Source organism: Protopterus annectens, chromosome 5.part0, assembly GCF_019279795.1.
Source record: "Protopterus annectens isolate FY-2018-M chromosome 5.part0, PAN1.0, whole genome shotgun sequence".
Taxonomy (NCBI): domain Eukaryota; kingdom Metazoa; phylum Chordata; order Ceratodontiformes; family Protopteridae; genus Protopterus; species Protopterus annectens.
The window spans coordinates 984,999,354-985,013,602 of NC_056735.1; the positions used below are offsets into that span (position 1 = coordinate 984,999,354).

Consider the following 14,249-nt stretch of genomic DNA (forward strand, 5'->3'; position numbering starts at 1 on the left):
CTTAGGGGTTTTAAATACTTGGGTGATGCTTAATAGTAGTGGTATCATGGAGATGAGTGCTCAGGAGAGCCACACTCCATTAGGAGTTATCACATCCCACAGAACCACTACAGATTTGCAAAAATGAAAAAAGTCATGGGGATAAACATGTATGATGCAGGACATATTACTGGAGTAAAAGATGAACAAAGTTATAGACACATCTGAGCTTTTTAGCTATGTCTTGAATATTGTAGTGCACAATGCAGTATGGTTATAACTGAGTATACACATAGCTGATAACTCCTATGATGTGGTATATTTTGCAGTATGACCATGTAGGTATACAACAATGAACTGAGTAATGGAATGTGTAACAGAGTATTGATGCTGTTTCATGCATTTTGGTAATGCAGTTACTGTGCACCAAAGTTAACTGTAACAATATGGTGACATACCACTCCTAAGCAATACTAGTAACTGTACTATCTCATACTATTATAATAGGCTTTATCATATTGGTTAAATGTAGTTATATATATTTAAAGAACTGAACTGTCATGGTTAGCATATTACCCAACTATCTATGAGTAGCTTGTTGCATACTTGTAGGAAAGGTGATGTGATTGCATAAGGGGGGACCTGTGATACCGGGTGTACTCTCAGTAATGGCATATACAGGTAAAACAAAATATATTCAACATTCGTTATATGTGTAGAAACAGTTTAGGAACCACATGTATAATGAAAATTATGGATACAAAAATAATGGTTCCTTTATTGTGTTGCTTGTTAGCAATGTGTTAGTTTTATATTCCTGTCTATGGATTTGCATATTGTTTAAATTATGGTGTAGCTGTGTGAGGTATGTGTTGTTGGCATTAGTACATGATGGCTGGAAGCATGTGAAGTGTTAATACTCCTCTAACTTTGCAGTTCCACGGCTGACAAAAGACGAAATTCCAGATCCGTCTTTTATCAGCCGTGTTGACTGTTTGGTTTTGTGCAGCTAACTGTTGTGAGGTATTTATATTTTCTTGACTCCTCTAACTTTGTTGGATGTTAGAATGTGCTTTATTGAAAGCAATGCCATAATAAGATGTGTTGATGATATATGACCAAAAACATGGAAATTCATAGAGGATGCAACCTAACTTTGAGAATGAGATAATAATTGGTTTTCTAGTGATACACATCTTACAGATGCACCAATATTAATTTGCTTATTATCCAAAAGTCTTTGTCACATAAGAATAAAAAATATCCTTATAGTATTTTGCATTCCTAGCTAATTATTGATAAGGGTGCTAAAGTCAACAGACTTTGACCCTCAGTTAAGTGACCCAGGCTGGATAGGATTACCTGCTCAAAGAGTGGCAGGTCTAAACAAAACTTAAAAGTTACTGTGTTAACATTAAGTTAATATTAACACATCACCTACCAAACCTTTAAACTGTATCCTTGGTATAAAAGTTGAGATCTCTAAATATAAGTGCCATGTAGCTCTTTGTGGGCTCTGCTGGGTGCTAAAAAGTAGGCAGAAGAAAGCAGGTTCAAAGAACAAAACAAAATCTTGAGCTGTAGTGGTTAAATTGCTTTATCCCAGTTATTTTTCCCAGTCTTCCTCTTTATCTTTCTTGTCATACCATCTTGAATGTCTCTGTGGATATTGCCTCCACCCTCTTCCCATTTCATGAATTTACAGCCTTGTGTATAAATAAAATAATTTTGGTGTTCCAGGATGTAGTCACTGCAATTTGCTGTCTGTTGTCCCTCCTTCTCCCACTGTCGATACAGTTCAGAATGATGCTCTGCATTTCCCTAGCATAATCTTGAGCATCACTATCATGCCTTCTCTGTGTTTCAGTCTAAACTAAGGAGAGGTCCAGCTCTTCTAGCATCTGAACATGATGCTCCCTGTTCATCCCAGTGGCCTTACTCATGGATTTCCCTTAGATTCATTCCAGCAAATGTCCTTTTCCTTAAATGGCCCACCTGAACTGCATACTGTACTCAAGATGTTCAGGGTCCAGTTCAGTGAAAGTGTTACCTCTTTGCTTCTTGAATCACCCAGCATTATATTTACTGCTGCCTCAGCTGTATCCCTTTCTTCTTTCATCGAGTCCATGTGTGATCAATGCCTACAGATTCTTTTCCTTCTCTTCTGCTGTCAGTTCCGCTCCATGTGATACTTCACACCAGGCTGTTCTGACATAAGTGCAATACTGTTTGCACTGATCCTCATCATCCACTTTTCATCCCACCTGTTCAGCCTTTCCAAATCCTGCCCCCATTCTCCATTGCTGCACCTGTCTTTTTATCAAAGGGATGATACTATCCAGTATCTCAAATATATTTAAGATGAGCACACTGAACAGTAGAGGTACAATCATAAATCCCTGCACTGCTCCACTAGTGATCTACTCACTTCTCAACACTCCCCCTTTCAGCACAACCTTCTGTACACATCAGTCAGTTGTCCAGCTATCCAGTTCCTTAGTCTAGATCCTACACATAGCTTTTCCATTTTTTCTATCAACCTCCTGTGTAGGACTAAGCCAAAGTCCTTCCTTAAGTCATGCTAGACCACATAAATTAGTATGCCCCCCTCAAGTTTACCTGAAAAGAAGCCATATATCTGGGTCATGTTTAAATGACAGTTGCTTCTGGACTGGTTGCGTCATGGAGATTGCTGTCTTTTGGAAATGCTACTAGCATTTCCCTTATGGTTGTCTAATGACCATACTTGCCATTGTTGTTATACTAACAGGCCTGTAGTTCCCCAGATTTTTCTTACTCTTCCTTGTACAAGGTTAATATATTTACTGTCTTTCTAGACTCTCTGCCAGTTTTGAACTAGAGGACACGAGAACACATTGACCAGATTTCTGAGGACTCTACGAAGTTGCCAATCTGGTCCATGCGGTTTATCCTGTCGAAGGGTATAGTTCCTTGTCCATCTCCTTTCTCTCTCTCTCCCTCTGCCATGGTGTCTATTCACTTTTTACCCCCATTTTCTACTACTTCTTTTAGCATGGCACCTCATTTTGCTTTCCTTTGTGAGGACAGAAGCAAATTATTCATTCTGTACTGCTGCTTCTTCCCAGACTTCTATGATCTTAAAACTTTGCTTAATTCCTACCTCTCTTCTAACTGGGAATGCTACTGCTCTCACCCTTCCTGACTTTTATCCGTTTGACTCCTACTTTCTATTAAGCTTTCTTTCACAAATTCAACCTAACACTTGCTATGTTCTTCTTAACACCTTCTTATAATTTATCTTACATTATAGGCATTTGTATGCCTTGACCTACAGAATGCTAATTTATTCCATGTATTCTCAGAATGCTTGGTTATGGTGTATACCACAAAATGATTTGTTATTATTATTACTTTGTCAATAAGTTTTTGTTACTTTTAAATTTTGTAATATTTTTGTTAGTTTGTATTAGTTTTTTCACTGCTGTAATATTGTTTAAGTGGAGCTTTTCTTCCCAGGCCTCCATTGAAAAAGGGCTCATTTTGGCCCAATGGACTTTCCTGGTTAACAAACTGCAAATAAAATAAAATAATTAAATCTTCCTCCTGCCAAATCCCTTTAAATATTCACATTTGATTGTTATTCACATTTGATGCTTTACCATCTTTGCTGGCATTCTCTTGTCTCCTTGCACTGTACTTCTTCCACATTCCAGCTCTCCCTTCCAACTCTTTTAGGCCATACCTTTTACTCACATGGCTAGCCTTCATCTGTATGTGGCCATATGGATCATCTTTCCTTTTTGCCTTTTTGTATCTTCCTCACAGTCTTGTCCATAGCTGTGAGCACTCCACCCCAGACCCATTTCCATAGCTTGCTTACTTCCTGAATTGGTCCCTGTGCCCTAACTCATTGGCATTATGAAGTAGTGAATTTGGTGAACCTTTAGGATGATGTCATCTGGGGCTGAATGGACATCTTACTTCAAAGTAACAGAAGCAGGATGGTGGAGGTTTTACACTCTGCAGTTCCAAAGGTTTTGAAATCTGCCTCCAGGTGCCCAGCACCAGCAAAGCAGTACAAATCCTTCAACTTTGAAATGAATAAGAACTGAATGAAGTGGATGCTGCAAACAAATGATTGAAAAATGAATTAAACAATTCATCTTTATGCAAGGATGCAACCAGATATTCACTATTTGAGCAATATCAGCTGTAAGATGTGAATTGGTCATAATACTGGAACTGATGAAATGGTAAATGGGTTTTTTTAATATTCAAATTAAAAAAGATACCAGAGTAGATTCAAGACTGAAGAATACATGTATTGTATAAGACATAAACTTAACAAACTATAAAATAAAATTAAATATAAATATAAATATGGAAAATAAATAGGCTGTAGAATTGAAACAAATTTTCAAATTGCCATTTTCAGTTTTTTTAGTGCATTACTGCTTCACTCAAAAAAGCAATAACTTATGATGCATTGTTTTGTAAAATAAAATAAGAACTTACTGAGTACCAAAATGACTGCAAACACAATCTGGAAAATGCTGTAAATGAGTGGGAAGGTAAACATTAGAGCAAGCTGCTGTTGTGTGAAGGACAGCTGAACTATAGTGGTGCACAGCTGTGTATTCTGGCAGCCAGTTTCCAGACATACTGTTCGACACCTAAAAAAAACAGAATCAGACAAAATAATGGAAGTATCCATTTATGTACTTGTGATTTTCTGTTGATGTAATTCCTTTTGTGTCTTTTCATTTTCTAGTATGCACATTGCTAAATGCAAAACAAAAACACAAACTATATGCAGCTGCATATTTAGTAATTCATTCTTTGTTCAGCAAATCTTTGTTTTTTATCCATTATATTATTTGAATTCTAGCAGTAGCTACCTATGTTAGGCATCCACATGTAACTGCAGTCACAGACAGCAATTTTCTTAAAACCTAGAAGTATTTCCAAATACAGCATAAGTGAAACTTCATATGGTTCTTATCAGCTGAAGTGTTACAAATACTTCTGTCTGGTTATCTGTGCATACAGAATTGCATTCAGCCTGCCTAGTTATATGTCTCACTGTTTCTAACTTCCTGCAGATGAGGCAGCAGGGAGTTACTTCATACATGCTGTGTCTGCAATGAACATTATACTACGCTGTCACTGTATTTTTTCTATGGACTATTTGATATGACACAGATGTCCGTACTTCATTATTTTCATGCATGATCACCCAGTATCACTGGTGTTTTAACAACAAATGAGCAGTTGACTCGCAAATGTAAAAGAAAATAACAAATACACAAATGTGTTTCTTCTGGTGACTAATGTGGTACATAGTAACACCTCGGCAGAATAGGACTTACTTCTTCTTGCTCTTTATTGACAATATCCTTCATTATGTTACTCACTCTAAGTTCTCCTTCATGCTGAGAACTTCGTCTTCTTTTCGCTGTTATAACCCTAGTATACATTCTTCATCCTGTTAGAGAACCTTAACTAAATGTGGCTTTGATTTCTATAGAATGTTGTCTTATTCAGTGTATGCAAGCTCCAGCATAAAGTTTCTAGTTTCAATGAATGTCTCAGATTTCAGGAAATCTGATAGTTCTTGATAGGGTACATGTCTGTCCTGTATGTTCTGCTTTATTAGGCAATTTTTTTTTTTTTTAATTAGGAAAGAAATTTGACATAAATGGCAGAGATTGAGATGGCTAAAATCACACGGTGGTGATGATTTCTTGAAATATAGAAACTCTAGTTGATTTATCAAGTACTAAAGAAGAAATGTGTACAGATGTTAATTGAAATAACAGTTGGATATCACAGAATGTTCATGTGATGGTAAAAGAATAATTAATTTGAATGTCAAGGAAAAACATGTAAAAGATGCAAAGTTTAGATTCTTGGATGAATATATCAGGAGTCTGTAACTGCATAAGTTGACAGGACAGAATTTTTGCATGGCCATCAATTTACCATGATGCCCATTGAGCAGTTAAGTAGGGGAAGAATAAAATAAAAAGGATAAGTTTGGTGGTCAACTGAAATACTTGCAGAAAAAGTTGTTTGTAATGGAGAATAAGGCTTGAGTGATTTAATGGATTTTATAAAAAACAATGTAGAGCTATAGACAGTATCTTCAAAATTATAAGTACACCACTGAGCCTTAAATATTTGATATGAATTTTCAGTTAGTAGAAAGAGATGCGCTTTACACTATAATCTAATGATATACATATATTTTTATGAAAGTTTCTTACAAAAGTTTTTTGTGTGAGTAATGCTAAATATGTTTACCTATTTATTAATTCATGTTTATTTTTATTTTATTTTCAAAATAATATTGAGACATTTCATTATGGCTCACCATTCAGTTTTAGTGCACATCGTCGCTTATATTATATGTGTATTATTCATTTTGTTTATTTATTATAAGATTTATAATATATTTATATTTTTAGGTTTGAAATATATAGTTAAATATTTATATTAATTCAAATACACCTACTTAATATTGCATAAATACAGCTTTTACATACTGATTTAGTATATATAAAAGTGCATGAAAAGCGCTAAATGTATACAAGTGAAATAGTTGATTTATTCCATGTATATATGTAGTCATTTTAACCTAGAGTATGCTTTTATTAGGAATGATTATGCTTTTAATGCAACTTTTGCATATTGATTTTTTAATATAATACACATAAAAAACGCGTAAGCTTGGAAATGTGGGTGAAGTGATGTATTAACTAAAGGAAGTGACGTTAATATGAATTAGTTTATAAATTCATTTGAAATGTATATCAGTTATAAGTGGCCTGATGAAGCCTATGGGTGAAAGCGCTTGCCAATCTGTTGTATTTTAAATAAATATAAGGTTCTTGGATTACTGTCTTGGTCGATCCGTTTATTGTTGGTGAAACAAGGTGAAACGAACATTGCTGTTTTCATATAAGGGATTTATTGGCCGAGAAGCGGAACACTGTTAATATTGCACTGTTTGGAATACTAGCTTAGAAGTTTTGGTTGATTATACGATGCTGTTAAGCTGGTAATGCTTAAACATTTCAGTTAAGCTGGTAACGCTTGGAAATAATCTGCTTGGAAGAATTGGTTGGTCAAGTAACTTGATTAAGCTGGTAATGCTTGAAAACTTCTGGTTAAACTGGTAATTTTTAGAAACTTTTCTGCCTTTGGCACACAGATAATATATCCAGAACTGTGAAACTGTTGTAATATGCTAAAATCTAATATCTGCCTTACGCTCTCCTCCCCCTTTGCATAAGAAATAATATATTTACAAATATAAATTTGACCACTGAGCAACGATGATATTCATTATAATCCTATAAAAGCATGATTGCTACATTACAGTGATGAAAATATTTGAGAGAACAAATAGAAAATTTTAGAAAAGAACATAACATGTGTTTAGTTAAGAGTGGGGACTCAACTGTTGTTTCTAAAACATTTACAGGTGTAGTCTTTGTGGATATGTTCAGAAAAAGCTTTATTTGAAATTGTCAAAGGACACTTTCCCATTTATACTGGAAGGGAGACTATTCCATACGGCTAGTTCCAGAATAGAGAAAGCTCATTATCCAAGAGCAGTTTTAAAAATGGCCAATGTTGTTATCTTGGGAATTTTGCAGAGAGCATGATTGCTGTCTAAACGGAATTAACCATAATAATGGAATGCAGTAACCCTCTTTTATTACTTTATAAACTAGTGTGCCAAGTAAGAAGGTTGATCTTATGGTAATAGGAAGCCAGTTCAACTTTTCCAAACAGAGGGAGTAATGAGTGTTGGAATCAGTCAGAAGGGCAAATCTGCAGGTCTTATTTTCTGTAGACTTTAGTCTTCTGGTATTGTAGGTGGAATGAAATGCCAAAAGGGATAAGCCATATTCCAATTTAGGTAGACATACATTTTTGGCTAAGGCCATTCTAGCTGTTGGTGAAAAATGTGAAGAACTCTGTAGCAGAGTTTCAGTTGGAAAGAACTTTATTAACAATGCTATCAATGTGGAAGGAGAAGGTGAGACTTTAATCAAAGAGGAGGCCTAAATACTTATATTCAGAGACAAAGAGGATAATATTGTTTTTATTGTCTGCAATACAAATGCTTGTAAGCTGGTGGGATTTATGTTTTGATGAGAACAACATAACCTTATTGTTGTGATTAATCAGAACATCGTTAGATGATGTCCAGTTGCAAAGATTTGGAGAAGACCATCGGAGATGAGTTTCTAGACCAGTTACACATTTATTAGCCTCCGTAGAAGATGAATATCATTTGCATATAGAATTATACTGAAAGTGGCAAAAATTCTGACAAGTCATTAATGAATAAAGAAAGTAGTAAAGGCTCAAAACTGAGCTTTGATGGACTTCAGTATTCAATGTTTCAAGAGTGGATAGCTGGGTACTACAATTTGACTCGAAAAGTCTTATTTCTAATGTAGCTCTCAAACCAGATGGTTGTATTTTCATCAAAATTACATTTCTGCAGCTTGGAAGGAAGTTAGTTCTGGTTCTTTCAAATGTCCTGGCCATGTCTGCAAAGATTTCAGCAGTAATGAGCCCTTCATTGATATTACTGTAAATCACGTTTGCAGCAGAAAGAAAGGCTTTGGTAGTACTGATGGCATTTCTGTTTGTCAGGCAGGAGGCCATGACTGTTAAAGCGAGTAGTTGTTTATATATTTTTTAAACATTTTGGCTAGGGTCAAAGTATGGAACTTTGGGAAGAAGAACGATGATGTCAGTCTCTCTGCTAGACAGGGGTCCAGAGAAGTAAATATTGTGGGAAGAAATATCCAGGGAATTGTTATGGCTAGGCTTGTATAGGCCCTAGGGCTGATAGCCTAGTATCAACCTATGAACCTATGGATGTTTCAGAACTAATGGAAAGATTACAGTAGTAACAGATAAACTGTATACATATGTCAGTGGTTTGGCAATTTTATCTACTACTTTCATGATGAAGGTTATTATGAAAAATAAATACTTTGGATAGGAGTGGATCAAGATTTTTAGTAGCCAGTTGCTTACTTTTATATAGAGCTCCCAGAAGTAGAACGTTGCAGCATATCCAGCAAGAGGGTAGAGTTGATGTTGATTGTTATTAGTGAATGATGGGTGAGACTAATTTGTGCAGATAAAAGAATTTGTGATATCTTAAATGGGAAAGATGAGAAAGGATTTATATTCTGCCATATTACTTTTAGAATTATGAGTTGGACTCCTGTAAGTATTAGAGGACCTGTAGGTTTGCCCAGTAAGTTTTTTCTTAACAGAATTGTTTTGGATTTCTAGAAGCTGCCATTTGTTTGGAACATAGGTACAATGCCTTACTTGAATTTGTTACTAATCTGTTTTTTTTTCAGACTGAAGTAATTTTGTTGTAATAGAATGCTGTTTTGGTTTTGTTTCCAATTAGACCGGGCTGCGTCCCTTTGTTTTATGAGTTTCTTAATGTTTCCTGTAAGCCAGAGACAAAATTGTCATGTCAGTTTTCTGCATGTACAAGGGAAAACAACGTTCTTGATTAATTAGATAATATTAGTGAATAAGGACAAGGATGTTGCTGGGTCCTTGAGCAGGTATTGGGGAGACCAGCTGATGAGAATTTATGTTCTTTTAAGGATATCCTTTGACAATTTGGGAGGGTGGATTTATTGATTTGAAGGGCCAGTATGGTAGAGACAATGATCACTGAGGGAACTTAGCATTATAGTAATATTTTTGCAGTGATGGGCTATATTTGAGATGACAAGATCTAGTGTTTACCTCATTTCCAATTGTGTATAGCTGGGCATATAACTTGTTGTCCTATGTAATATTGTAATGGCATTTTATTTTGTTATTCTCCTTCATTGATTATAGCGTTGAACTTAGGGTTACTTAAGATGAGGGCATTTTTGTTGCAACCATCAGGGAATATTTCTGGTATGGGAGGAGGGGCTAATATTGATGGCAGCAGTGGTATTATGTACACAATTTCCTATAATATGGCTGGCTGATATCCAGTTAGAGGCTTAATCATTTGCTTGGTTGGCTGAGGTACTGGAAGATTCTTCTAAGAAGTTTTTATATGACTCTACCACCAATCCTCATTCCAGGCTTGTTATCATAAATTATTTTATACTGTGATTGGATGAAGTATGAGGGGTAGGGTTGGAAGAAACATTGAAATAGCCAGAATCTGTATCGGAAATGTTGCATGGAAAACATAGGGGGATGTTGGTGTTTGTTGTATCGCTGTAGGCAAGGAACAAGTACTGTGGCACATGCAGCATCTGGGAAGAAAGCTAAGACTAAGTTAAGGGAGTTGTTCCTGGCAATCTTTTGGAAATAATGTAGACTGAATATTTTGTAACCATTAATCCAAAGGACGTTTTAGCCAGCACAAGGTAGAGGAAGAATCGGGGGTGCAGCCAGAGCAGGATGGGAGAGTAAAAATGTTTTGGGACAAGCCACTTCAACAGACATCTTACCTGCTTGACAACATAGAGGAATTTATTTTATTTATTGATTTAAGTTATCAGGATGCCAGACTATTGTACAAGTAAAACTGAAAAACTGAAATACCAATTGGCAAATTCAAAAACTAGAGTGACAGGCAATCTCAGCATCCATTTAAGACATACTCTAAAAACTAAAATCCATGTTTTAATACCAAATAAAGGAGAATAGCTTCTGCCACAGACAGAAAAGGTTCTTTTGTAAAGATGGTCATTAAGAGACCCCCATTCCATTTCACATACATTAATCAGGAAAAGTAGATGATTACAAAGGATGACATTAAAGTAGTTGAAATTAGAGTTCTCTGAAATTAATCTAATCAGCAGTATTTAACTGATTCTTTGGAATGGCTAGAAGCAGCTCACCTGATGATATGAGCAGCCAAACCATGATGTAGTGATCCAGTGAGTCTTTGAAATTAACAGGACATAAGCCATGTAGGGCTCCAAAGGTGAAATTAAGAATCATGAAGATACATCTTGCTGCAATTAGCATCTAATGTAAATCAATCAGCAAATGCATAACATGGCCATTTCTTGAAATGCCCATCATTAACCTGGACCAAAAATTTTGCACCAGTTGTACTCCTGCAAAATCACCCTTTGCAAGTACCAGGTAAAGGACATTGCTGTAATCAGGCTGAGATAAAATCGCAGCCTTACTCACCCTGATGGTACAAAAGTACGTGATCTTTGCTATATTCTTCAGATGGAAGTAACACATCCTGAAAACCGATGACACCCTAGTACTTAAATGCCAGCTTGTCATTAAGAATAAAGTCAATACCAAATATGTTAGAAAGAAAACACAACTGATTTCCCCACCAGATAACCAATGGAGAAACCACAACAAGTTGAGACAAATGGATAATGGGATGCACCAAGATAGCTTCAGTCTTATCTGGAATGAACTTTAAATGGTCTGATTCATGGACATCCAAACTAAATTTGACTCTAAACAATATTTAAAGAGTGAAAAATATGATATAGAATCTGGAGAAAAGGGGAAATAAGGCTGAATGTCATCCGCATATGACTGATAAGAAGTACTTATTTTAACCATGAACTCTCTGAATGGGAACATGCATAGGGTGAACAACAAAGAAACAAAAAATCAAGACCTGTGATGTACCAATTCATGTGGGCTGGTGTTCTAAGAGTTTAGAGCCATTACAACATGATGGATATGGCAAGAATTAAACCACAATGTGACCCCAAATGCTCCGTAATGATTCCATTGTCCACGGTGTCAAAGGGAAGCAAAAGAGGGCTAATGAGGAATATTTAAATTGTTCTCTTTCATTCAGGAGATCATGTGCCACTCTTATAAAAGGAGTTTTTATACTATTTTGAGATCTAAAACCAGACTTAATGGGGTGTCAAATAAGCCTGTGAGATGTTAAATAGAGATACTGTTGTAATTAAACCACATTATTATGCTCCTTCACAATTAAAAGAAGATTAGTGACTGGAAAATAATTCTCCAGTGTGCTTCCAGCCTATAAGGATTTTTTTATGAATAGAGATTAAAAAGATTGAATAATTAACAAAATAAATGTACCATAGAAATTAAAGTTGGACTTTAACAGCCTTATGGGGCAGAAGCAACTGCACAAGTAGTCATATACTTGGATGACACCACAGTCATCAGCTGGCCCATGTCAGTAAACTCAACCCAAAATAAGAGTAGCGATCACCCACCTTAATCAAAGTACACTATTCGATGGATGAATCCTACAGAAAGGAATGCTTAATCAAATAAATCTTGCTTACAAATTATTCTCTTTAGATGCAAAAGACTATGGGTTGTCAGCCAGACTACATATACTCTCTGCCATCAGAAAGAGTGCTAGTAGATGATCCCATGAAGTGGAAATCTCTTTAGCCAAAATCAGGACTTTCTCTGTACAGATTATTATCTGGAGTTGAGCATAATGCTTGTCAAGGCCAAGCTTGTCTTTATGAAAGTGTGGCTTAACCTGTTATTGTTCCAGCCTGCACCCCAGTCTATGCATATTCCTTAACTTATGATTGAACCATGGTTCTCAACAAACCATAGACTTAGAATGCAGATGGGAACTGGAAGCTCAACTGCTGAATCCTACACTAAGGTGTTGTATGAGCACATTCAGTCGTGCATGGACTGAGCCATTCCAAATAGAACCAATAAGCTGTCCTCTAAAAAAAAGAAGCCAATCTGGTGGTCCCCTGGTATAAACAAGCTGTACAACAGAAGGAAGAAACTGTTGCAGAAAAGAAGAAGAACCCAGGATTCAAAAAACTTCCTCACCAGCCTCAGTAGAAAGCTGAGATCCCTCATAAAATCTTCCAAAGCTAGTTATGAAAACAAAATTGCCAAAGATTCCAAAGACAACCACAAGGCATCGTATAGCTATGTCAAAAATCTAAATGATAATACTCAGATCTGCTCTGAGCTACAGCAGAATGGCACTAGATATACTGATCCCAAGGATATTGCAATATCCTGGCAGATATATTCAGTGCCAACTTCGCCCCCCCTATCACCCCCTAAAGGGACCATCTCAATACCGAAAGAATGCCAAATTCTGGTAATCACGGCCACTCAGGTAAAACACGCATTCTCCAAAGCCAAGAATACAGCATCCATGGGACCAGGCGACATCCTGGGCTGTGTACTGCAAGAACTACAAAATGAACTGGCACCTCACCTATGTGTCATGTTTAACCATAGCCTCACCTCAGGCTACGTGCCCACAGCGTGGTGCACAGCTACAGTCATCCCATTCCACAAGGGGGGATCCACTTTGGATCCCAGGAACTACCGTCCCATCAGTCTAACGAGTCTGATCTGCAAGGCCATGGAACTTTATGATCTTCCTTAGAAATGGCCGCAAGTAACTGGGTGGATGGTACACAAAACTGGATCTGCCATTCATTCCTGTTTCTATGATATATTCAAAAGTGTTGAATGTTCTAGCTGATACACTTGACAATTTCTGATCAGAAGAAAAATTCTGATCAGAAGAAAAACAAATGACCACCACTACCAGTATTCTCCTTTCTCAGGCTGTGTTTAACATGGTGGCCTGGCAGAACACAGGACTCAAGGCAAGAGCCATAGTTCTCATCCAGCCATATCTCAATGATGAATGCAAAATCATCCATATGAATCAGATCTGTTATAATATATTTATTTTTAATCAATCTGGCATTATGTGACTCACCTTGATCCAGACTATCTGGTTAAATGGTCCTATTTAAAGGTCAGAGATGAAAAAATAACCTCTTGAAGTACCATCTGAAGGCAAGGAGGATCTGATCTTTGAGTCAAATCACATTGGGTTAGCACCTTATTACCCCTAGTCCCCCCCCCCTCCACACACACACACACACACACACACACACACACACACACACACACACACACACACACACACACACACAGCTACCCAGATAAGGGTGTGCAAAAGAGGAGCATTTCCTAGTACTGTTTCTATGACTTTTCATAAATTGCAGCCACCTACAAAGTAACAAAGTTGAAAACTCAATAGATGGATGCTCAGATGGGCAAAGAACCAAAATGAGATTTTCAGGAAAAGAGATGCCCATCATAAACAAGTCTAAATTCTCAGATAACCTATAAAAATAACAGTTGGAAAACTAGATGTTATGCTGTAAGTCAACTTTTGTTAAATCCAAAACTAAAAAAGGTCTTATAGTGCCAATGATTCCTAACATTTAACGGTATAAAATAAGCAGTGATAGAACACA

The 14,249-nt window shown here is 36.5% G+C and overlaps 1 protein-coding gene across 1 annotated transcript in view; it reads right to left on the reverse strand.

Annotated features, from left to right (window-relative positions):
- Positions 1–14,249, reverse strand: part of SLC10A2 (solute carrier family 10 member 2) — a 181,723-nt gene that overhangs the window by 8,003 nt on the left and 159,471 nt on the right. Inside the window, exon 5 of the mRNA XM_044071953.1 lies at positions 4,477–4,634. Within this exon, the coding sequence (XP_043927888.1) occupies positions 4,477–4,634 (158 nt within the window). The remainder of the gene's footprint in view (positions 1–4,476; positions 4,635–14,249) is intronic.